General features: G+C 41.4%; 1 protein-coding gene across 3 annotated transcripts in view; it reads left to right on the forward strand.

The window, feature by feature from the left end:
- Positions 1-23,519, forward strand: part of SEMA5A (semaphorin 5A) — a 553,406-nt gene that overhangs the window by 306,707 nt on the left and 223,180 nt on the right. For all 3 annotated transcript variants that reach the window (XM_075921490.2, XM_006111031.4, XM_075921491.2), the window contains 2 exons: positions 18,774-18,872; positions 19,926-20,139. In XM_075921490.2, the coding sequence (XP_075777605.2) occupies positions 18,774-18,872; positions 19,926-20,139 (313 nt within the window). The remainder of the gene's footprint in view (positions 1-18,773; positions 18,873-19,925; positions 20,140-23,519) is intronic.

Genomic DNA, 23,519 nt, shown 5'->3' on the forward strand with positions numbered 1-23,519 from the left:
CGACATTTGCAATTCCGACTTGTCTCATTAGCATCTCTTTTCCGGAAAAGGGTGCCAATGTAGACACAGCCTTGGAGTATAGCTGCTAATCCATTGGATGGAGAGGAGCCAGCTGAAGTGTTTCAGGCACCGGATGAGGATGCTCCCAGGAGGATTCCTTTGAGATTTACCGAGTATGTCCCACTGGGTGGGGGCCCAGAGGCTGACCCAGGGCACACTGGAGGGATTACATCTTCCAGTGTGCCTGGGAACGCTGGGGAATCCCACAGGAGGAGCTGGCACCTGTTGCAGAGGAAAGAGAGGTCTGGTCCTCCTTATACTCTATGCTGCTGCCATGACCATCAACACGTTAAAAAAAAGTCATAAAGGAAGAAAGAAGAGAAGAAGAGCCTGATGTCACCATTAATAAGACAATCTATAATAAACATCATATTTAGAAACCAGGGCAAAAATCAAACAGCTTGTAGTTGTAAGGTTGCCTCTTGATAAAGAAGAGAGGCCTTAAAACTTCTCAAGATAAAACCCATTAAAATAAAAACATTTGTAGATCTCTCTTCCTAAATACTCTATTTTTCTCACACTGAGTTAGTTCTTGTAAATTAATTAAAAAGAAAATCTACAAAAAAATCGAGCATTTTATCTCTTTGTTACTTTTTGTGTCATTAAATACGATTAAATCCTTATAAGGTCAAAATCATGGAAAAATCCAAGGACCTTACTTCAGAGTTGGAGAAGATTGCCTCTTCTGTGACACAGCAAAACCTTTAGTTTCTACTCTTCTCAGTGTTCTGGTCTATTTAAACATATTGAAATGACATTGAAAATCGATAAACATCAGTATATCAGTGAGTTGTACATGCAATTTAATATCATGACCTGTGTTCTTTCAGGAATTAAAATGAATTGAATTAAAAAGGTAAAGAAAAACACATGCAAATAAATCAAAAGCAGTAATTACAAAATTACTTAGCAAGCTTCAGAAATCTGATTCTCTCCTCATCAGGACACAGTTACCTGTTTCCAGGCATCTCTTGCAAATGCTTGCACTGCCTTGAGCAGTTTTAAACATGTTCCCCACTTCCCCACTTGTCATCCATTTAAATATAAAGAAAGTACATGCACATTGTGAGTTTCCCTGCTAAATGCAGGAAATAACTTTGCTTTGTAGGGCTGGCCTACCCTATTCCATTTGGGATTGATTTAAAAAAATTATAAACTCAAACCCATGGCGAAGATGTGTAATATTGTGAAGTGTATAGAGGCAGAATTATAATTTATTTGTAAACAAATCACTGAATGTATAATCTATTAAGACGCATACAAATATATGAGGAGAAGTTGAGTAATGCAAAGGAGAAATGAACTATGTGGGCTGCCAGATGCCATACATTGACTGGTTATACTTTGGTTGCAGTAGGTAGCTTCAGTCCTCAATCTTCTGTACAAACCTAATAGGAAAACCATTAGTAAGATAATAGGCTGAGGCCATTCCAACTTACTATTTTTAAACAGACTTTAAAATGTCTCTTTAATGATTTTGAGCTTTGTGATTCTGGAGAATTACATGTCTCTAATGTACAAAACAAGATTGCAGTAGTGATTTTTTTGTTATTTAGACTGACATTAATAATTTGTGTTTATAACTATTATATGTGTGGAAAACTAATGAGCCATTAATTTAGAAAACACCAAAAGAATTAGAGATAGAGAGAGAAATAAATTTAACCACTGCAATAGCTTTTAATAGATCATTGCCACCCCTGCAATTATAACATGTTTTCGGAGACATATATAGTGTAATGAGTTTTAAATGAGTTTCTCAAAGAGGCACAGATGCTTTAGTAACTTTTGCAAACTCAGTTACCATATTACCAACTTTCATACTTTTCAAATTAATTATCAGAAATGGTCCTGCCAGACAGCTCACTTGAGAAGAGTGAAAGATAAAGATAATGTGCCAAATGAAATGTTAACAATCACTTCTTATAATAAGTTTCCATGTTGTCTCTGAAAACCACCTCTGCCCTTCTCATACCTATAAAAGCATGTTCAGTATGTGTGATTTCTTTAAAAATATACAATTGATGTCTTGAGCATAGCTACATAATCCCCTAATGAACTGTGCTCCATTTCCTACATTGTGTGTTATAAAAACGTTGACTTTGACTTCAGAAGAAATCAGTTGAATCAACTCAGTCTCTTGAACCTGATGCCTAGATTTGTTACCAACAGTTAACTGCTAGACAATTTAAATAATTAGATATTGATGAATACTGGATATGATTTTGAAAGATTCCTTTGTGAATTGTGCTACTCTTTCTGTAATTATTTTACTTAACATGGTCAAACTGCAGAAGATAACCATGGTTCATTTTAGGAAATCCCTAAACTATATTAACTATTTTTACTTATTTCCCCTCCTCATTATGGGAAGACAACAGAAAACCATTAAAAAACCTTAAACCTCTGGCACTAAGTGACCCAATATTCCTGATAATTTATAAACTCTGGAAAAATAGATTTATGAAATTAATTTTTGTGATTCTCAGATAGAAAATATGTCCGTCAATGCTTAGAAATATCTGTAATCTTAAATATAGCTGATTCTGAAAAAAGAAATACATGAATCTTTAAAGGTCTAGTCCTGTTTCCTTTGAAATTAATATCAAATCTGTCATTGTCTTCAAGGGCAGAAAGATCAGGTTTTAAATTGGAAGATATGACTGTGTAAGTAATGTAGAATTGAGCCCTGAAAAAATTACTTTAAAGAAATAAAGGGTAAAATCCTGTACCCATTGAAGTCAGTGGCAAAAGTCCCATTAACTTCAATTAGTATAGGATTTCTCCTAAGGGATATGCTGGAAGTGAAATATTAATTATTATATACATCTGTACTTGTGAGCTCATGTTATACATTTCAATTTTCTATGGTTTGTTGCTTCAGACATTAGTTCTTGCAGTGGCTTGGTGGATTGGCATTTTCCTTTTCCATATTCCATCATGCTGTTACCCTAGCATAGATCTCAGTCTCACTCCTTTTTTCTGATCGTTGTGTCTGTCTTGCCTCTTCTTATTTTTTTTCTTTACTTTTTCTTCTTCCTCTCTTCCGTTTTCCTCCCTCTCGGGCTACTTCTAGACTACTTTTTTTTTCCCTAAAAGGAAATATGCAAATTTGGTGCTAATTTGCATATCTTCTTCCGATCGGTTTTTCAAAAGCGGGTTTTTCAAAAGTGAAAGTAGTCTGGATGCCTTTTTTTGGACCCCCCTTTTTGAAAAACTGCGTAGACCTTTTTTTTTTAGGAAGAGCGGGTTTTTCAAAAAAGGGGGTTTTCCCGGGGAAAAAAACGCATCCAGAGTACTTTCACTTTTGAAAAACCCGCTTTCAAAAAAGCAATCGGAAGAAGATATGCAAATTAGCTCTGAATTTGTGTATCTCCTTTTGAAAAAAAAGTAGTCTAGATTTAGCCTCAGTGACTCTTCATTTCTGGTCTGCCACAAAAATGGTCAAAAATCACTCACAACCTACCATGTCCCACAATCCTTTGTAGTGGAAAAATACTGGAATTTGTATCACACAGTGCACAGTCCACCTGTGGAACTCGTTGCAAAAGGATGCTATGAAGACCAATATTATAACTCTGTACAAAAATAAAACTAATTAGGTGAGTTCATGGAGGACAGGTTAATCAATAGCTATTAGTCATGATGGTCAGGAATGGAACACTGTGTGGGTCCCTATCTGCCAGAAGCTGGAATTGGATGATTGGTTATGGATCACTTGAAATGTCCTTTTTCTGTTCATACCCCTGGAAGTCTCTAGCACAGGCAGAATATTGGGCTAGATGGACAATTAGTCTGATTTTGGGTGGCTAATCTTATGACAAGGTTTGTTTGCTTTTACTGGTTTGTAGGCCATGCATCAAGAAAGCTCAGGGGAATATAGGGGAAATGGTGATGCTTTTCTGTGCTAGCAAATTGTTACAGTGCCTATCTGCAAAAGCAAGGGTGTACTCTTCCTTCACATGACAGAGCATCTTTGCTCCACAAGTCTACCTCATTTTTGTCTCCTCACAAACATCTCTTCTGCTGCCCACCTCACTGTCACATCTCTCCCCCACCTCCTTTCTTCTGCATTAAATCTATTAAACAGGAGGATGGAAGGAAAGAGGGAGGATGAGTGGCTTTCAAAGGGCCACCTTTGACTGTAGAAGCATGCCTAAAATGTGGTTGGGGGTGTTTGGATTTGGACTTGTTTCCTCTCTGTCCCTTTTCTTTGTCTCAGTGGAGCCACATCTCACTTTAGGAAGGAGTCTTTAATAGTCATTCAAATGAGGCCTTTCCTATGGAAATGTATGGTGATAACAACAATAAAGAGACAAATACTGATCATTAATATTTCATTAGGTTTTTTTTTAATCCAGGGAAACTTTCTGAGATACTTCATCAGAGGTGAAAAAGAATTAAGCAATAGACTAGATTACACGGAAATAAAACAATTACTAGTCTGTATCTGAAAGAGTAACAAAGAATCCTCAAGGAACTCTTAATCAGGTTTGCATTGAATTATGCATAATACTTAAGGAGTTTCACTTTCTAAGTTGTTGTTCCCTAAAAGATTTATGATTCTTAATGTAATATATCCCTCAAACATTCATCCAATTTTATCAACAAAGCCAGCTCACAGACATCAACACATTGGAGGTTAAAAAAAGCCTAAATGGCAATGGAATATGACAAATTGTATTGACCAAAGGGATATATAATAGAAAATATGGCTGGAATATATCAGGTAAATAAAAGCATAGGCCTCTATTTTAGTAGCTGATGCTTTTGAGGCTTAAAATTAGTTTTTTTAAGACTAGCCTCTGCCTGAGATGGATGAAATATGATGGATGAAAAGAAGGGTTAACTCTGAGCCTACACAAGCATACTTTGAATTTTGTCTTGACAATGCTAAATATTTCCCCTGTCCCAAACTAGCAATGTAAAATTCATATTCAATTCCACAATATGAAAGCATAGGCTGATGTTAAGTACTTTTGCTTGGAGTAGGATTTTTTTTTGAGTGTTAGGAATGGACATCAGTAGCGTGATACACAAGTAGATTTTCATTCACTGCATCATATCCTTCCAAAGAAATAGTAAAGTGTTCTATAACAATCACCAAAAACTTACTGCAACATGTATGTCATTACAGTACAATAATGTGGTATTTATGTTAGGACCCTTAGTTCTTAGGTTGATTTTTCTCTAAGGGTTGTGTCTAGATTACAGGGTTTTTCAAAAAAATGGCCTTTTTTTAAAAAAAACTTCCCCTGCGTCTAGACTGCTGCCACATTCTTTCGAAAGTAAATTGAAAGAACGTAGCAGTTTTTTCGACCGTGGAAAACCTCATTTTACGAGGAAGAATGCCTTTTTTCAAAAAGGCATTGTGTAATGCAAACTGTGCTTTTTTGAAAGAGAGCGTCCAGGCTGTCTGGGTGCTCTCTTTTGAAAAAGCAGCTTGCTTTTTCGAAAGTACTGGTTGTAGTCTAGATCTTTCAAAAGAGGCTTGCAGTCTAGACGTAGCCCAAGTGTTTGCATCTGTCTGTTCCAGATTTAGGGTATGTCTACACTACAGAGTGTTTTTTCGGAAAAATGGCCATTTATTTCCACACTGCAATCACGTTTTTCTGAAAGAAAATCGAAAGAACAGAGGGATTTTTCCGGCATTGGTAATCCTCATTCTATGAGGAAGAAGCCTTTTGCCAAAAGAGCTCTTTTGGAAGAAGGCCTATGTGGACGGGGAAGAGGGAGTTCTTTCAAAAGAAGACGAAAGTGGAAAAAGCACAGGTGCCCTGGTGGCCATTCAGTCTATAGTAATCACAGCTGAAATGCGAGAGAGCGTCCATTCAGTGTGAACGCTATCTTTCAAAAAAGCAGATGGCTTTTTCGATGCACTTTGGCAGTGTGGACGCTCCCTTTCAGAAGAAGTTTTTCCAGAAGATCTTTTCCAGAAAAGTTTCTTCTGAAAGAAGCCTGCAGTCTAGACATAGCCTTACTGTCCACATGCCCCAAATGCAATTGTTGGAAATTTTTCTCTCAATGGTAACTTTCAAGGTGTCCCAAGTGCCTTCTTCTGCTGCGTCCCATAAGGCACTGATATAAGGGGTCCAGCCAGTCCTGAGCCTTTTTAGCTCCTTCTTCTCACTTGTGATTGCCATTGGAATTGGTTGGTTTGCTTTTTCAAGTGCTCTCATTGTACTCCTTGCAGTTTTTATTGCAAATAGTTTCTAAGGTGTTATTAAAGTTGTTAGTTAACCATTAAGGTTGCTAGATTTTTTTTCCCCCTTGCTGGTGATCTCATCTAATACCCAATACTGAGGTAAGCTTCTGTCACTGGGCTTCAAGCCTGTATTTTCTGCAGAAAGTCAATGCACTTGGAGCAAACCACACTCATGCTTGAAATGTTTGGGGGAAACTCGTATTTGGGATCGCTGCCAGATCTGCTGAGATTAAATCTAGCACAAACAAGGACTGTGAAGCCAAGCTAAAGTTTTTACTGATGGAGACAGCTCTGAGATCTCTTTCTCAGACAGGTCAGTCAGACTCGGCACTGAGTGCTTTGGCTAGGAGTGCCCCTCTAACTTTGCCTGAGTCCTTTTGTCACTCACCACCCCTATTGCCTATGTAAGGGGACTGTTAGCCCCTTACTAAAACTTTGTGGGAGTTTTTGGTTCGCCAGCTCCCAGTGTCAAAAGGGGAAGGGTCCATGAGAAATCAGGGCCCTGAGACTGACAGATCCCAGAGACAATGGAAAGCAGCCAACACTCCAGCTCGGCCTGATTGACAGGTTGGACAGGCCAGTGAGAAAAGTGAGAGGCCAGGCCCCGTCCTCCCTGTGAGCTGGGATTGTTCTGGGTCTCTGTGAGCAAGGAGAGAGCTGAGAGACAGCTAAGAGGAGCAAGCTGTTTGGAGAAGCAGTCCTGCAGCAACAGAGCCAGGCACAGACAGCCCAAGGAGTGCAAGCTGTGCCGAGGGGCAGTTTTGCAGCAACAGAGCCAGGCACACACAGCCCAAGGAGCGCAGACCCTGTGTTGAGCAGCAGACTGGCAGTGCTCAGAGAGCCCAAAAGGGACAGAGAAGCAACGCAAGGAGCTGGAGACTGGCAAAGCAGCACAGCCTGCAGCTGGGTGTGGTGAGCAGCTGGGACCAGCAAAGGGGGGGAGAGGCTATAGGCAGGGAGATATCACCAGCCAAGAGGCCCAGCAGGCCAGACTGGGAGAGGGGTCTGACCACTTAGAGCTTGAGGCTGTGTGGTCATGTGGTCACTGCCAGAGCAAGCGTGTCCAGCCTGCAGTCCCCCTGCAAGCACATCCAGGGCCTCTAAGGGGCCTCTAAGGAAGAGACTGTGAACTGTCCCTGCACTCTGCAGACTGCTGTTTTGATGTCCCCGTGCTACAGAGCAGGGCTGTGTGTTCTCATTTAACCATTCTCATTTTTTCTTATTCTTTTCTCTTTAATCAGTTGATGTTTAATAAATTGTATTTGCTTTGAACCTTATGAAATGATCACTGGGCCAAGAAAGCCTGCAGTGTAAAGAGAGCTCCTCGGAGTGGGGACACCCTAACTCCTGCCCCTAGTGACTACAAGGTCGGGGATTAAGCCCCAGGAAACCTGGGCCCAGCCTTGTTGGGGTTCCGAGGACTCTGCTACTCAGGAGAGTGGAGGGGGAGCCCTCAGGATCAGGGAAGCCGTGGGGTAAAGGAAGTGGGAGCGGGGACTCAGATCCTTTCACTAGTCCATTTCACCGGGGTGGTATAGAAGCCAGGAAAGTTCCCCACAATAGCGGGACCATTCCCCCGCTTACACCTAGGAAGAAGCAGACCTCCAAGCAAACTGCTAAGAGATGATCTCCAACACCAAAGCCTGCTAGGCATGGGATTAAGAGTAGAGGGCAGATAAATTCCAAGCACTCCTCTTGTCTGACACTGTTGATTCTGGCACAAAGGCAAGTACCACTGAGTGCAGAGCTTGAGGGGTGAACTTTTGGCAACTGTGGCACTGCACCAAAATGAAACCATCTTGGTACCAACCACCTGGGGTCTCCTGACATATTTGGTACGGTACTGCTGGGAGTTCAGGAGTCAGTGCTCTCCATACCAAGAGACGTGGGTGCTGCAGCAAACATCACTGCAGTGCACAGTGCCTCATCAGCACCATTTATCTCAGATAGCTTGTCCTTTGTTACTGTGGATGGGGAAGCTTGCAGTACTTGCTATGCTGAGTCTGACTCCACCTTGGCTCTGGTCATCGGCACTATCAATAGCAGAACCTCCATCATCACTGGAAGGAGAGTCATCCTCCTTTGAATCACAAGTTGGGTCCTAAATTTCCCAGCCTGGGAGCCACTCTTGCTATTATCCTGCTAAGGATCCTTCAGCAGGAGTATCACTGGGTGGATGGCCAGGAGGTCACAAGGGGGTATGCACCTATCCAGTGAAATCTGTGGGGTTTCCCCAATTTCCAAATCACATTCTAGGCATTTCTATTCCATGGCCTCAGAGACCACCTAGTACTGAGCCCAGCTCTGGTACCAAGGGCTGACTTAGGAGGAGCTCTCTAGATAAGTATTGGAGAAAGAACAGTCTGAATATGTGCCGTTCTTCTTTCCAGCCTCTCCTGGTGAAGCAATCTCACTGGGGGCATTTTGCATTTCCTAGATGACATTGAAACCCATCAAGAGTTGTTAAAGAATGTGGCTATAAGTCTGTGAGGGTATGTCTACACTACCCCGCTAGTTCGAACTAGCGGGGTAATGTAGGCATACCGCACTTGCAAATGAAGCCCGGGATTTGAATTTCCCAGGCTTCATTTGCATAAGCCGGCCGGCGCCATTTTTAAATGCCGGCTTGTTCGAACCCCGTGCTGCGCGGCTACACGCGGCACGGGCTAGATAGTAGAACGAGGCGTACAGATAGTTCGGAATGGCTTGCTAATTCGAACTATCTAGCCCGTGCCGCGTGTAGCTGCGCGGCACGGGGTTCGAACAAGCCGGCATTTAAAAATGGCGCCGGCCGGCTTATGCAAATGAAGCCCGGGAAATTCAAATCCCGGGCTTCATTTGCAAGTGCGGTATGCCTACATTACCACCCTAGTTCGAACTAGGGTGGTAGTGTAGACATACCCTGAAAGACTTAGTAAAGAATAGGTCCATCCAGAATGGCCCTGCCTCTGAATGAGGCAATTATGGATCCCATTAAGGCTCTCTTGCAGACCCTTTTGTCTATTCCCCTGGCATCTACAAGGGCTGAAAGCAAATACTGTGTGTCAGGGGGTTTGAGGACCTCATTTCTCATCCCTCCTCTACCTGTCTGATGATATCAGCAAATAATGAAAATGAATGTCTGGAGCATGAAGGTGTGCCCCATACCGATCAAAGAAAGTTAAAAAAAACCCAAAAAATGCATGTGGCAGGAAAGCTTATACAACTAAGGCGTTGCAATTCAGGACAAGATGTTAAGCAGGAATTCTCTTCATTAGTGCATGAGGAGAAATCTATTGCAGGAGATTCACTGAATGCTGCACTTCAGTGGATTCAGTGGCCAGCTCCACAGATTATGCAGTCACTATGTGCAGCAGCTCCTGGTTGCAGTCCTAGAGTCTTCCACAGGAGGGCCAACAAACTTTATAAGATCTGCCTTCTTGCTCTTTTGAGAGCAGATGGTTTTTAAGGACACATCTACCCAGCAGGGCTAAAGTTGAATTAAGCTACGCAACTTCAGTGACGTCAATTGTGTAGCTGAAGTTGAAATAGCTTAATTCGGCATTTGGCACTGTCTACGCAGCAGGAAGTCAAAGGAAAACTACTCTTCCTTAAACTGCCCTTACTCCTTGTGAAATGAGGGTTACCATGAGTTGGAGTAAGAAGTCCTCAAGCTCGACATTATTTTGAAATAAAGGCTGGTAGTGTAGACGCAGATGTCAGTTATTCCAAAATAACACAGCTGTGTAGACATACCCAGATTCAAGGGCAACCTTAAAGGCTCTGGAATGGTTCCATCTAATGATTTTTATCCCTGTTCAGAATGAATTTTGTTATGTGCACCACATCAAGGTAATGTGTGGATGTTGCCCATGAGTAGAAACAAAATGCCCAGAGATAACATACATTTTTTTAAAAGATACCATAGGGATAATTACTCCAGCCAAGTCAGGTTAGGCATTTTAGAACTCTTAAATTTAAGTATGCATTCTGGAAGAAGTATAAGAAGTAACAACTATAATAATACAAGTATGTGTTGAGAGGTGAGTGTGAAAGACTGTGTGTGTGACAGAGACACTCAGTATGTGTGTCTGTGACAGAGAGGTAAATGTATAATCAAACATACATAGATGAAATAGTAACCGAAAACAGTGAATTTCCTGCAAACAGATAAATGTCTGTAACCAGATTGCCCTCATGTTGTCTAGTTGGAGTGAAAATGTTAAAAACCAGTCAGATACTAGTTGAAACTGTGCTAGTCTAATCTATATTTTTGTAAAATCAGAGAATGCTTAGTAAATAAATATTTCCCAAAAGAGGTTTATAAGGCAGCAGGAGAGCAAAATAGTAGATAAAAAGTCAGTTGCAAACTAGAGCTATGCGACTCAAACAAGACTTTGTTCTTTTAGTCTGAGGCATTCACAAAGGCCATCCTTATACCAAACATGACCTTTTCACACAGCAAGCCACTGTAGTCGCCTGAAAACATCTAAGACTCCTGAATTTGAACATCCAAGTGAACCTGTATAATTTAATTTGCCTCTGAATCCAGCAAACTGACTCTGGAAGGTTCACATTATGTTTTTTTAGCTGTTGCTATTTTAAAATAATGTGTAAAATAGCTAATTGTAAGAAAATGTGCCTTAGTTCATCAAAAGAGAATGTGTTTTTTTAATTCTCTCCCAAAATGTGATTTTAATTTTTTTTTAAATATTGGTTATTTTAATTATGATACCTTTGAAAAAAAGCACCAGAAGGGATGTGGTCCAGTGTCAAATCTACTTTGACCACAGGATGGGCTTACACAAGAGACAAAGAACTTTTGCTTATTCTGTTGCGTTATAGGAATCCTTAAAAAGTTGGCACAGGGACTGAGAACATATAAAGAAAGAATCTTACAAATGCTAAGAATGTCTGTCTCAAATGAATGTTATTCTCCTTGAACATAGAGTGGGTGCTCAGTGTACAACTAATTTTATCACAGAGCTATTTCAGCAGGCTGTGGAGAATGAAGAGGAGAGGTGAATAGGACTGATGGGTTGTAATATCATAACCCACTTGTTTCCTACACTTACATTCCACAGCTTACTGGGATAGCAAAACATTAAAAATCTCCTATTGTTTCAATGCATACCATTCTTGTGAACATATTCCGTCTAAATAAAAAAAGATGACATTCCATTTACCCTTATTAAAAAACAAAATTGAAGTAAGAGAGAGGTCCAAAGCTTTAACCGTCACTTTAAAAGTGGAAAAGGATCAATAGTATTGCCAAACTGCTCTGTAGTTGTATTGATATTTCTGACTTCTGTTTAGTTGAAAATGTATTTTTTTAAAAAAGTTTGGTAAATTTAAGATAAAGTTACTATGTGAGGTTTTGAAACTAGGTCAGATTTTTAAACGTTTTTATTGTTTTATATAAAATCGACATATAACATAACAAAACAAAATATATAAATAAATGCACGATGGAAATACCATAAACTAAATTACTAAACTAACTAACAAACTAAATAACTAACTAAATAACGTAAGTAAAGTAAATGTTCATTATTTGTATAATTTGGAAAACAAACAAGCCTAGCCAACCCCTAGGTCATGTAGGGCATCAGTTATTGAAGTAACTAAACAAATAAATGAGAACAAAACCTACGAGTACAGGAGAATAATTTATACTAAACCGCAAAAGTATGCAATAACTTCATAGAATCCTAGGACTGGAAGGGACCTCAAGAAGTCATCTAGTGCAGTCCCCTGCACTTGTGGCCCCCCACTGAGTAATGGGCCTACCCTGTCCTTGGCTGCCTTCTTGTTTCTAATGTATTTGTAGAAGGTTTTCTTGTTACCCTTTATGTCTCTAACTAGTTTGATCTCGTTCTGAGCTATGTTGCACCAGCCTCTGCTGGGACAGTATCAGACAGCTGCATGCCCAATCCCCAAGCACTAACAATGGGGATCTCAGGCCACTTGCCCCACTCTCTGGCAACAGCAGCTGGGATCTTGGGCCATGTATTGCTTCCCATCCCCACATCTACAACATCCTTGGTGCCCCCCAGGCTGTGCGCTGCTCCTTCAACAGCCTCAGTGCCCCAGGCCATGGTCTGTTTCCAAGATTTAATCAGATATTATATAGTACAAGTCATGTACAGGTCATGAGCCATTCATTTTTGTTTACTGTCCATGACTTTTACCAAAAATATACATGACTAAATCAAAACCTGAACTATATTCAATAATGATAGGATTGGTGAGGGTGGATTCTTCACCAGCACAAAAAAGTCATGAACATATAAACTGATTTTGAATTCTCCCCTGTTTATAGTCACACCTTCAGTGCCTGACTGCTAAGGTGTGTACAGTGTTGGTGGTCCAGGAGAGACATAAAAAAGGAGAGGCAGATAGGAGACAGCTCTGTCATGCCCCTCTTTCTAGTTGAAATGTGGGAGAAATAATTTCATTATTTGATAGTGAAGTGAGGTGAGTATTGTATAATACTGACCCAGTAATATTTATCCAAATTTAAATGGTTGGTTTTTTTTTTAAAGGACAGGCATTGAAGGGGGACTGGCTCTGATCAATATCTTCTTCAACCATTTAGATATTGGTATAGAAAGTATGCTTATTACATTTGCATGAGGTTACCAAGATGGGAGGGGTTGCGACTACTCTGGAGGATAGGGTCATAATTCAAAATGATCTGGAAAAATTGGAGAAATGGTCTGAGGTAAACAGGATGAAGTTTAATAAAGACAAATGCAAAGTGCTCCACTTAGGAAGGAACAATGAATTTCACACACACACAATGGGAAGTAACTGTCTAGGAAGGAGTACCGCAGAAAGGGATCTAGGGGTGATAGTGGACTACAAGCTGAATATGAGTCAGCAGTGTGATGCTGTTGCAAAAAAAGCAAATATGATTCTGGGATACATTAACAGGTGTGTTGTGAGCAAGACACGAGAAGTCATTCTTCCATTCTACTCTGCCCTGGTTAAGCCTCAGTTGGAGTATTGTGTCCAGTTCTGGGCACCGCATTTCAAGAAAGATGTGGAGAAATTGGAGAGGGTCCAAAGAAGAGCAACAAGAATGATTAAAGGTCTAGAGAACATGACCTATCAAGGGGTACGTCTAGACTACAGGGTTTTGTCAACAGAAGTTTTGTCGACAGATACTGTCGACAAAGCTTCTGTCGACAAAGAGCGTCTACACTACATTCAGTTCTGTCAACAAAGCAAGCTGCTTTGTCGACATGGCAGTGTAGACGCAAGGACAGTTTACATGCAATAACACCTTCTGTTGACAGAACTCTGTCGACAGAAGGCGTTATGCCTCGTAAAATGAGGTTTACCAGCGTCGACAAAACTGCTTAGTTCTGTCGACGTTATGTCAACAGAACTCAGCGGTAGTGTAGACGCAGGTATAGTTTTGTCGACAAAAGTCCACTTTTGTCGACAAAACTCTGTAGTCTAGACACACCCAAGGAAGGCTGAAAGAATTGGGTTTGTTTAGTTGAGAAAAGAAAAAATTGAGAGGGGACATGATAGCAGTTTTCAGGTATCTAAAAGGGTGTCATAAGGAGGAGGGAGAAAACTTGTTCATCTTGGCCTCTGAGGATAGAACAAGAAGCCATGGGCTTAAACTGCAGTGAGGGAGGTTTAGGTTGGACATTAGGAAAAAGTTCCTAACTGTCAGGATAGTCCAACACTGGAATAAATTGCACAGGGAGGTTGTGGAATCCCCATCTCTGGAGATATTTAAGAGTAGGTTAGATAAATGTCTATCAGGGATGGTCTAGACAGTATTTGGTCTTGCCATGAGGGCAGGGGATTGGACTCGATGACCTCTTGAGGTCCTAGTATTCTATGATTAGATAAGGCCATTCAACCTATCAAAGGCTTTTTCTACATCTAGAAATAAATCTATTGAGGGAACACCTGACATCTGAGCTTGTTGATCAAGTGAGAGTGTTTTTATATACTAGCAGTAGCTAATATTTCTTTAATGAAACCAGCCTGATCTGTGCATATGATTGATGGGATGTTCAGTCATGTTACTAAAATTTTTGCAATTATTTTGCAATCTGTGATCAATAGGTAGATGAGGCAGAAATCACTGATGTTGCAACCATCTTTGTTCTTCTTTAATATTAAAGTAATTAAAGCAGTTCTTATGTTTCAAGATATGGTTCCACTGTGAATGTTTCAGTGCAGACCATTAAAAGAATAGAAGATAGCCGATTGCAAGGTTTTTTTTGTAGGAATATGCCAGAAAGCCATCTATCCCAGGGGCCTTGCTGTAATTCATGGTTTTTTTAATAATCTGCTCAATCTTTTGTCTTCTGATAGCTTTGTACATTATTTGCCTCATTCTTGTGCATTCTCTGCAACTCATCTATTTCCTTGTTCAGAGAGTCTGGATATTTGGGGTTTTCTTTCTTCTTTTGGGAAGCATACTTTATGCATTCTCCCCTGACAGTAGCTTTCAGAGTTTTCCAAAAGATGTTATCTGAGGTATGAGTGCTCATTTTCTTGTGGGATGTTCAGTGACTCAACTGTGGAACAGAACTTTGCATCTGTTAATTGCAGAGTGTTCAGATGATACCTAGAAGAGTTTAATGATGTATATCAAGCATCTATGGCAAATATAATTGGATCATTATCAGAAGTAAATATACTAGCAATGCCTACTTCTAGGCATGCTGGAATGACCTCAGAGAATACAAGAAAAAAAGTCATTTATAGATTAATTTACTTAAGAGAAATTTGTATAGTTATAATCTTTGGGGTATATCTCTCCATATGTCCTTCATATCTAGTTCATAATTAAACAAAAAAAGGTTAGCTTATTAGGCTTTGAGAGCTGTGTATAATGTAATTGGATTTGTCCAGATATCTATATAGTGTTATATTCCAATTGCCTCTCAGTTTTTCAGGAATATCTTTTTCATTAGAAAGGATGTCTGCAATGTCTTTGAAAAATTCAGCATTACCTTCACTTGGACTCTAAGGCACAGCAGATTTATTTCGGAATAACTGATGTTATAACAAAGAGCGCAACTACACAGCAAGCCATTATTTTGAAATAATGGTGAGCTGCACGACTTCTTACTCTGACTCTTGTAACCCTCATTTTATGAGGAGTAGGGGAAGTGGAAGGAAGAGTGTTCTTCCTTTGACTTCCTGCAGTGAAGACAGCACCAAAAGCCGAATTAAGCTATTTTGACTTCAGCTACACAGTTGACATAGCTGAAGATGTGTAGCTTAATTTGACTTTTGCCCTGCTGTGTAGACGTGCCTCAAAGTGATTCCAAGAATTAACTTTTCTGAGTTGAAACAGCCTTAAAGAAGACTGTATCTTCCTTTGGAATCAGACACAGACTGTATTTATTGAAAAGTTATACTTTTATGAATTAAGGTGGATATGCCTCTGTTCTTAGAATTCAGTGATTAATGATCAGCACCTTCCCATCAAATCAAACCTTGATTTGATTGGCATCTATTTCTGCAAGATGAGTTACTTGCTATAAAGTTACTTGGAGGTGTAGTTATTTTTTTTATATGAGGTGTCTCAGGATTTTAATTCTTTTTGAAAAGTTGATTTAGTCCCCTCACATTCCAGGAGCTCAATCTAACAAAATTCAAGGTAAAGATTGAAATGATATATTAAGACTTGTAATCTTACTCTAAAGATACATATTTCCCGTTGATGCTGTAAAACTATATCTCTATGATATGATCTGTATGTATACTTTTAAAATACTGGTTAGTTTTGACTGAATTTATGCCTTCAATTGAGCCTCGAAGTGTTAGTTATAGAGAAAGATCTATAGTTAAATATCATATATCTTCCAAAGTATATTTGTCACAGAAAACAAACAACAAATTAACAGATTTAAAACAAACCAGTGTGGGAATATTTAGATCCCAGATGGTTTCAATCCCAACTGTTCCTCCCTTCCCCATATTATCTAATAACTAGCCAATCAGCCCATCATAAGACAGGATTTTCAGGTCTCTCCTCCACGTTGGTCTTCTCTCCTGAGCCTTCAATCTCTCGTTCTGTCTCTCTATCCTCCTTCCTCTCTCTTTCTCTCAGCTCTCTTCCGCCTCCTGCCTCTCTCTCTGTCTCTCTCTTTCACTTCTCCTCCCCCTACTGCCTCTCACTCGGGGGACCATGGAGCCCAAATGGCCGCTTGGGCTCCGCACTCCCCATGCTGTATGGGGGGCACAGAGCCCAAACGGTCACTTGCGCCGCTTGCTCCCACACAGCAGCCTGGCTGAGCAGTGCAGAAGTCAGCCGAGTGCCACGGCGGGAGGTGAAGGGGGGCGGGGCAATGATGTTCACGGCCAGGGGGCGGGGCCTGGAGCCGCTGTCACGCCGCACATCACCACCCCGTCCCCCTTCCCCTCCCGCCGTGGTGCTCGGCTGACTTTTGCGCCGTTCAGCCGGGCCGCCGCGGGGGAGCAAGCGGTACAAGCGGCCGTTTGGGCCCCACACTCCCCATGCAGCACGGGCTGCCCAGGGGGAACAGCCAGCATTTCAGCAACAGCACCTCCCAGAGGGAACAGCCAACATTTCAGGCAGCAGCGCCCCCCAGAGGGAACAGCCAACATTTCAGGCAGCAGCCCCCCCCCAGAGGGAACAGCCAGCAATTCAGGCAACAGAGCCCCCCAGAGGGAACAGCCAGCATTTCGGCGTTACAGACTCTCAGACACTGGGCAACTATATATATGATAGTCTAAACATCTCCACATGCAAATATATTTTATATCCGATATTACATTGTAAGTACTATTGGGTATTCTAGAACATGATTAATATATTCCCACCTATAGAATGTTGCATGCTCTTAAAAATCCCCAGTGATTGAGATCCCACAACTTTTCTAGGTAATTTAACGCCAACACAGCTAGGGGAGATGGGATACTGGCCAGTGCCTCTTCTCTTGTAATCCTGCAAGGGCAGGGCAGGATTACATGGTGGTGCAGGCTGTTATGATGGACTCTGGAGCTCTAATGGCCTCCTCCTGTTCTCTTATAAATGAATGGTACATTTTCCATTCCATGTGCAAGCAAGTATTGTGGGGGAGGGGCTGCACTGAGGAAAATGTGTTACCCTTTTATAGATGTAGGAAAGATCAGGAGTGAAGTTGCTCCCTGCAGCTCATTTCAGGGTAATATGGCTTCCTTGCTTTTGCCCACATTGTGATTACAACACAGCCCTGGAGAAGTCACTGCAATTGCAGATTCATATCAGGCCTGAATTTATCCCATTCCCTCTAGCCATCGCCAGGCAAGGTGGTACAAATACTTCCTTACCTCTCAGCGTAGCTCAGACACCATATGTTCCTCTTTTGAATTTAAAATGTTGACTGATGAATGTGTGGCTATATGCAATGCAAAACATTGCCACAAATGTTATGGTGTACTCCAGTGCGTTTAGATGGCTACCTTTTTGCAAAACATATGCACAACTGTATTTGATGTCAGTATTTATAGCTAAAGCCCAGAAAACGGTGCTTTCTGCAGGATAACAAGTTACCTTTTCAAAGACTGTGGATTTAGCTGCATGACCTTAGTTAATATCAGGAGTCACATTGCTACATTTCAATGTGCTTTAAAACTTTAGCCCAAGACCTTCTTGAGAAGTAGAAGCAAAGTTGAAAGCTGCTTAAGCTTTCATTCAAGCCAGAGGTGTCTGCAACCTGTTTTCTTATAAGCATATTTTTGGCTTGAGTTTTAGTGAATTCAAGCTGCAAAAGGAGTGTCTGTATCTTTTTGATTTACACTTCTAATAGATTTTTAGTATTTCAGCAAAAAGTCCTCTGCTAGGGAATGCATACCTGAACCCAGCCATGAAAGTTTTGGTTGTCCTCTTAATAGCTCCAGTTTCAGAGTTTATACTTAATAAAACAATCATACGCTGTAATATAGTTAAAAACGAAGTAACATACAGAGTGAGCTTACATGTTATTTGAAGAGATCATTTTAGAGGTCATGTTGAGGAACCTCTGTGCCCGGAGAAATGTATCTCCTGTGGATAATTTAATATGCTTCTAATATCATCCATTGAAGTAATAGAGCCAAACCCTCATCTGAAGATCTAGCTCATGAAGTATATCTATGACAGTTCCAACAAACCCAAGCTAGTGACCTATTGATCACCGTCGCCCTGTAGTCTGGCCTATTTTGAGATATAGCATTTGATTTGGGACTGACATTTTTATTCAGAGTGGTGTATATCATGTAAAAAATTAACCGGACCTTTAAAATATCAATTTGGCAGATGTATTCAGTACTGGACAGGTTTATTTGACCCTATTATGGGCTTTTCTTAAGGACAGAATGTATTCTTTAACTAGAGTTATGAATTCAATGCAAGTGCTTATTGATTTCTCATACATCAGGTATATTCAAGCATTGCTTTTCTAAGTTTTCACATGTGGTCATGTAGCTCTGATGTGCAAGTTTTAAATGGCCTCCTTCTTCTTTGCAGCATTGCTAAATACATTGTTTCTTTTCTGCATCACAGGAAGAATGCCAGAACTATATCCGTGTGCTTCTTGTGGGCGGTGACCGACTCTTCACTTGTGGAACCAATGCTTTCACTCCTATTTGCACCAATCGAACGGTATGAGTAAATAAATTGATTCTGTGTGTTCACAGAAATGATCACTATTGCCATTGTGAAACAAAACAGCTAAGGGGATGTGCAGATTAGTAATGGGAAATTTCACTTTTAGGTTGTTAGCTCAATACAGCCCTAGATAGTTACTGAAAGTATCATCTATTTCAGGGGTTCTCAACCTCTTTCTGAGACCCATGCAACATGCTGTAAAAACTCCACAGCGCAGGAGTCACAATAACTGGATTTCTATATATAAAGCAAGGTCCAGCATTAGGAGGTAGCCAGCAGGACAATTGCCTGGAGCCCCATGCCACAAGGACTTCATCAAAGCTACAGTGCTCAGGCTTCAGCCCCAAGCGATGGGGCTCAGGGATCAGGCTTTGACCTTATGTGGCAGGGCTTTCTACCCTGAGCCCCAGCGAGTCTAATGTTGGCCTTGCTGGGTGGCCCCCCCGACACCTGCTCCTGGCCCCACAACGGGCACCAAGCCACAGATTGAGAAGCACTGAGCTATCTTATCAGATGCCTGTGTGAGTTGTTGAGATGTCCACAGTGAACGCACTTCCACATCACAAAAAACACCACCTTATTTCACTTTATTTAGTCCTCTCATTGGCAGAGAGAGATTGAATCAATTTTCAAGCCTGAACCAGCCTCTTACCTCTCTAAAAGTACCTTTCAAGCTAGGGCTGAGGCATGTTGGTCAGAAGGGTAGGCATTGATGCTGACACTTGGGAGAGGCAGGTGAAGGATCGGATAACCTGGAGGACCACCATCAAGAACGGTGCCCAACACTTTGAGATTAAGCGACGTCTCTGCAGAAAATCAGAGAGCCCGACATAAGGAGTGTGCCCAGGCCTGCATCAGCTCTGCTGGTATCAGTGTCACTAGAGATAAATTACATCTCTGACACGGGCCTGGAAAAAAGGTGTGAAAGAAGTGTGCTTGGTACCCATGTATGTAAATAAGACATTTGCTGAACTCATGGTGTTTTTCTTCACTGATGTTATTGTTTGAATAATAATTCTTATGGAGATTTTTTTGCTTTTGTTCCAGTTAAGCAACCTGACAGAGATACACGATCAGATCAGTGGCATGGCTCGCTGCCCGTACAGTCCCCAACACAATTCCACAGCTCTTCTCACTTCTAGTGGGGAGTTATATGCTGCTACAGCCATGGATTTCCCAGGAAGGGATCCTGCCATTTATCGCAGTCTGGGGGGTCTTCCTCCTCTCCGCACTGCACAGTACAACTCCAAATGGCTAAATGGCAAGTATTGACAAGCCTCAGTGCTTTTGTTTTTGTTATACCCCAGTGTCTCCTTACCCACATTCTTCAAAGCCTGTGCTTCGAGTAAGCATGCTGTTAAAATTGTTTTTTAATCTTTTAAACATTTTTTTAGAGCGTTCTTACTTTGGACTGTAACACAAAGCAAAATCTGCAACTAACAATACCTTGAGGAAGGACTTTGTGAGTTATAGTTTCTTGGGGGTCAAACTGTCTCCAATGTGCGCGTATACAATGTGTATACAATATTTGTTACTTACAGAAATAGTCAATAGGAAATACATGCACAAACACACACAAATGATTATGCTTCTTTGACCAGGGTTCTAGGTTCAGTGCTGAGGTCACTCAGGTCCTAAGTGCCAAAAACGGCATCCCTATAGAGGATGGCTGAGGAACCTTTTTTGGGTCGGGGGCCACTGACCCACAGAAAAATCAGTCAGGGGAGTACAAAAACCTCACTGACATGGCCCCCGATCGAGAAGGAAAAAGACACTCCTCACATTCCACTGGGGGGCCCAGGCTAATAGATTTTGTGTTCTCCAGCCCCACTGGGCCATGGTGAGGGGTGGGGCTGGAGTGCAAGTGTGGGCTCCCCAAAGCTGGGGGGAGAGCCCTGAACCTCGAGGGCCATCAGGATAGAAATCATTCTTAATTTTTAAAGTAGACATTTTTTTAATGTAACTAATCTTGTAAATTAAAATGAACAAATCAAGAACATGACAGAATGCTTTGTTTAACTAATTGTTGATCCACTTTTCAACTTTGCACTCTTTTAGTCATGATGTATGAGTTCTGGGTGCTTATCCAAACTACTTTGGTCTGGAAATCTTGGTGAATGGAGCAGCATTGGCTATGTGATGGTCTCACAATAGCAAGTAAATGAGGCAGTAGCAAAGTATGCATGTTTTCTGTAATAAATGTATATGAAACTTGCTTGGTGAAAACATTTGAAAAATATTGTTACTGCCTCTGGCTATGTCTAGACTACAAGCCTCTTTTGAAAGATTTTTTTTTTTGAAGCAATCTTTTGAAAAAGCGTTGTTTGAAAAAGTGCGTCTAGACTGCGTCTAGACTGCAACCCAGGCAGTCTGGATGCTCTCTTTCGAAAAAACCCTGTTTGCTTTCAAGAACGCCTTTTTTCGTAAGAGCACTTTTGAAAAAAGGCGTTCTTCCTCATAAAATGAGGTTTACCACGGTCGAAAAAAACCCCATGTTCTTTTGATTTAATTTCGAAAGAACATGGCAGCAGTCTAGACGCAGGGGAAGTTTTTTCGAAAAAAGGTTACTTTTTTTGAAAAAATTGTATAGTCTAGAGATACCCTCTGAGTTGCTGATTTCTACTTTAAAAACCGCTTTTTGAAAAGACTGGTTCTGATAATAACTAGGGTCTTGGTCCTGCCACGCAGGGTGTTGGCTTGAAAAAATATATTTTAATAAATATTTGTTTGATTATTAAATACCTAATTGTTCTTCTATTGCTTGCTGTGATTTTACAATAGTTTTAAAATGTATCTGTTAAATTGTCATATAAAAATCTATAATGATCTGACTTATACAATTTTAGTCTTGTAGCTAGTATTACACAGATGGAATCAGGGAAGGGTGAAAGTGCCCAAGAACTATTTTTCTGTGTTTATGCAGGTATGAAACAGCTAAGCAGACTTTATTTGAACCATTAAAAATTTCTCATGCGTAGACATGGCAAACTTCCCATTTACTTCAATAGGAATGTGAGTGGTCGAATGGTTTCAATGGCAAATTATAGTCTAGAGCGACTGTTTACAGCAATTACAAATGTGTGAAAATAGATCAAGTGCAGGACCTTACAGGCAGCACTATATAGTACTTCTGTGTATGTGTTTAATGTTTAAATTATTGTGAGATGAAACATAAAATACAGCAGCAGTTTGCAGAAATGTAGAAACTGGATGATAAACAACATATACATGTCTCTACTGGCAGACATAGAGATAACTGTAGTGTTTCTCAGGTGTGCTTACACAGGAAAACTCAGTCTGCCAGCAGAAGTAACCTGTCTTGATGTTTTCTGTTAAATACTTGGAAAAGCAAAAAGTAAACAACGGAATAAATTGAATTCTTCTGGCTCTCTTGGTAGGGAGTTGTCCTGACAGGCATAAAGGGTGTGTTTTTCAGTTATGTTTGTTCTGAGTTAACAGGGTTGATGGATACTCCCTTAAGATGCAAACTAACAAAACTGAAGCTGTACATAGCCTAAGGAGGAACACTAGACTACAACATGGCCTGCTACTATAGCTAATAATTTAATATTTCTAGGAAGTGTTACTTTGTCACAAGTGATAATCAGCTGATAAGGACTTTCTGCTGGGAGAAGCAGATACACCTTGACTTTCCCTGAGGCACAACAGGGCATAATGCAATCCATTCAGTTATTTATTTTTAAAGTTGTAGGTGGTACTTTAAAAAAATACCCTTAAATGCAGGGATGGGCAACAATTTCTTATAGAGATCCACTCCAAGAATTTGGAAAGTGGTCTGGGGCCACCCTCTTCCATGATAATAATGGAGGAAATGCAGGGTTTGGGATAGATGTTGGGTGCAGAAGGGAGCTCAGAATAAAGGACTGGGATGCAGGAGACATGTGGGGTCTGGGAGTGAGTTTGAGTGAAGGAGGAGGTTATGACCTTTTGGGAGAGGATTGTGATCTGGAGCAGAGAATTGGAGTGCATGAGGGGGTGTAGGTTAGGAAGGGGTTGTGCCGTGGGGCAGAGGATTGGGGTACAGTAGGGCATGCAGGGTCTAGGAGGGGTATGGGTGCAGAAGAGGAGTCTGTCCAGGCGGAGTGGTGTAGAAGGCAGTGCACAGTCTGGGAGGGGTTGTGACCTAGGGCAGGATGGGGATTGAGGTGCGGGAAGGGGGGCAGAAGGCTGGGGGGAGAGAAAGGGTGAGGTGTCAGGCTGTGGCAGGGAGGCGCTTACCTTAGGCAGCTCCTAGAGAGCAGCACAGTGGGACCTTCAGGAAGGCTCCCTGCCTGCTGCACCCCATACACCACTCAAAGCAGCTTGCCACAGGGGCCATGTACTCTCTGTGTGCTGTGCTCCCTGTGGGGGGCCCTCTGTGCGCTGCGTGCACCATAAGCATGGCTCAGGCAGCTCCCACTGGCCAGTTTCTGTCCAATGGGAGCTGCAAAATTATGCTGGGGCAGGGGCAGAGTGCAAAGTCCCCTATCCCAGGGTGCGCAACGTGCAGAGAGCACGTGGCCCCTGCATCTGAACACTTTGAGTGGCATGTAGGGTCGTAACAGGCAGGGAGCCTGCCCCAATCTCTCCCACTGGGATGCAGAATGGTGGTGGGCTGGATCTGGTTGTTTGGCAGGCCGG

This window comes from Pelodiscus sinensis, chromosome 2 (assembly GCF_052426305.1).
Source record: "Pelodiscus sinensis isolate ZL-2025 chromosome 2, ASM5242630v1, whole genome shotgun sequence".
Classification (NCBI taxonomy): domain Eukaryota; kingdom Metazoa; phylum Chordata; order Testudines; family Trionychidae; genus Pelodiscus; species Pelodiscus sinensis.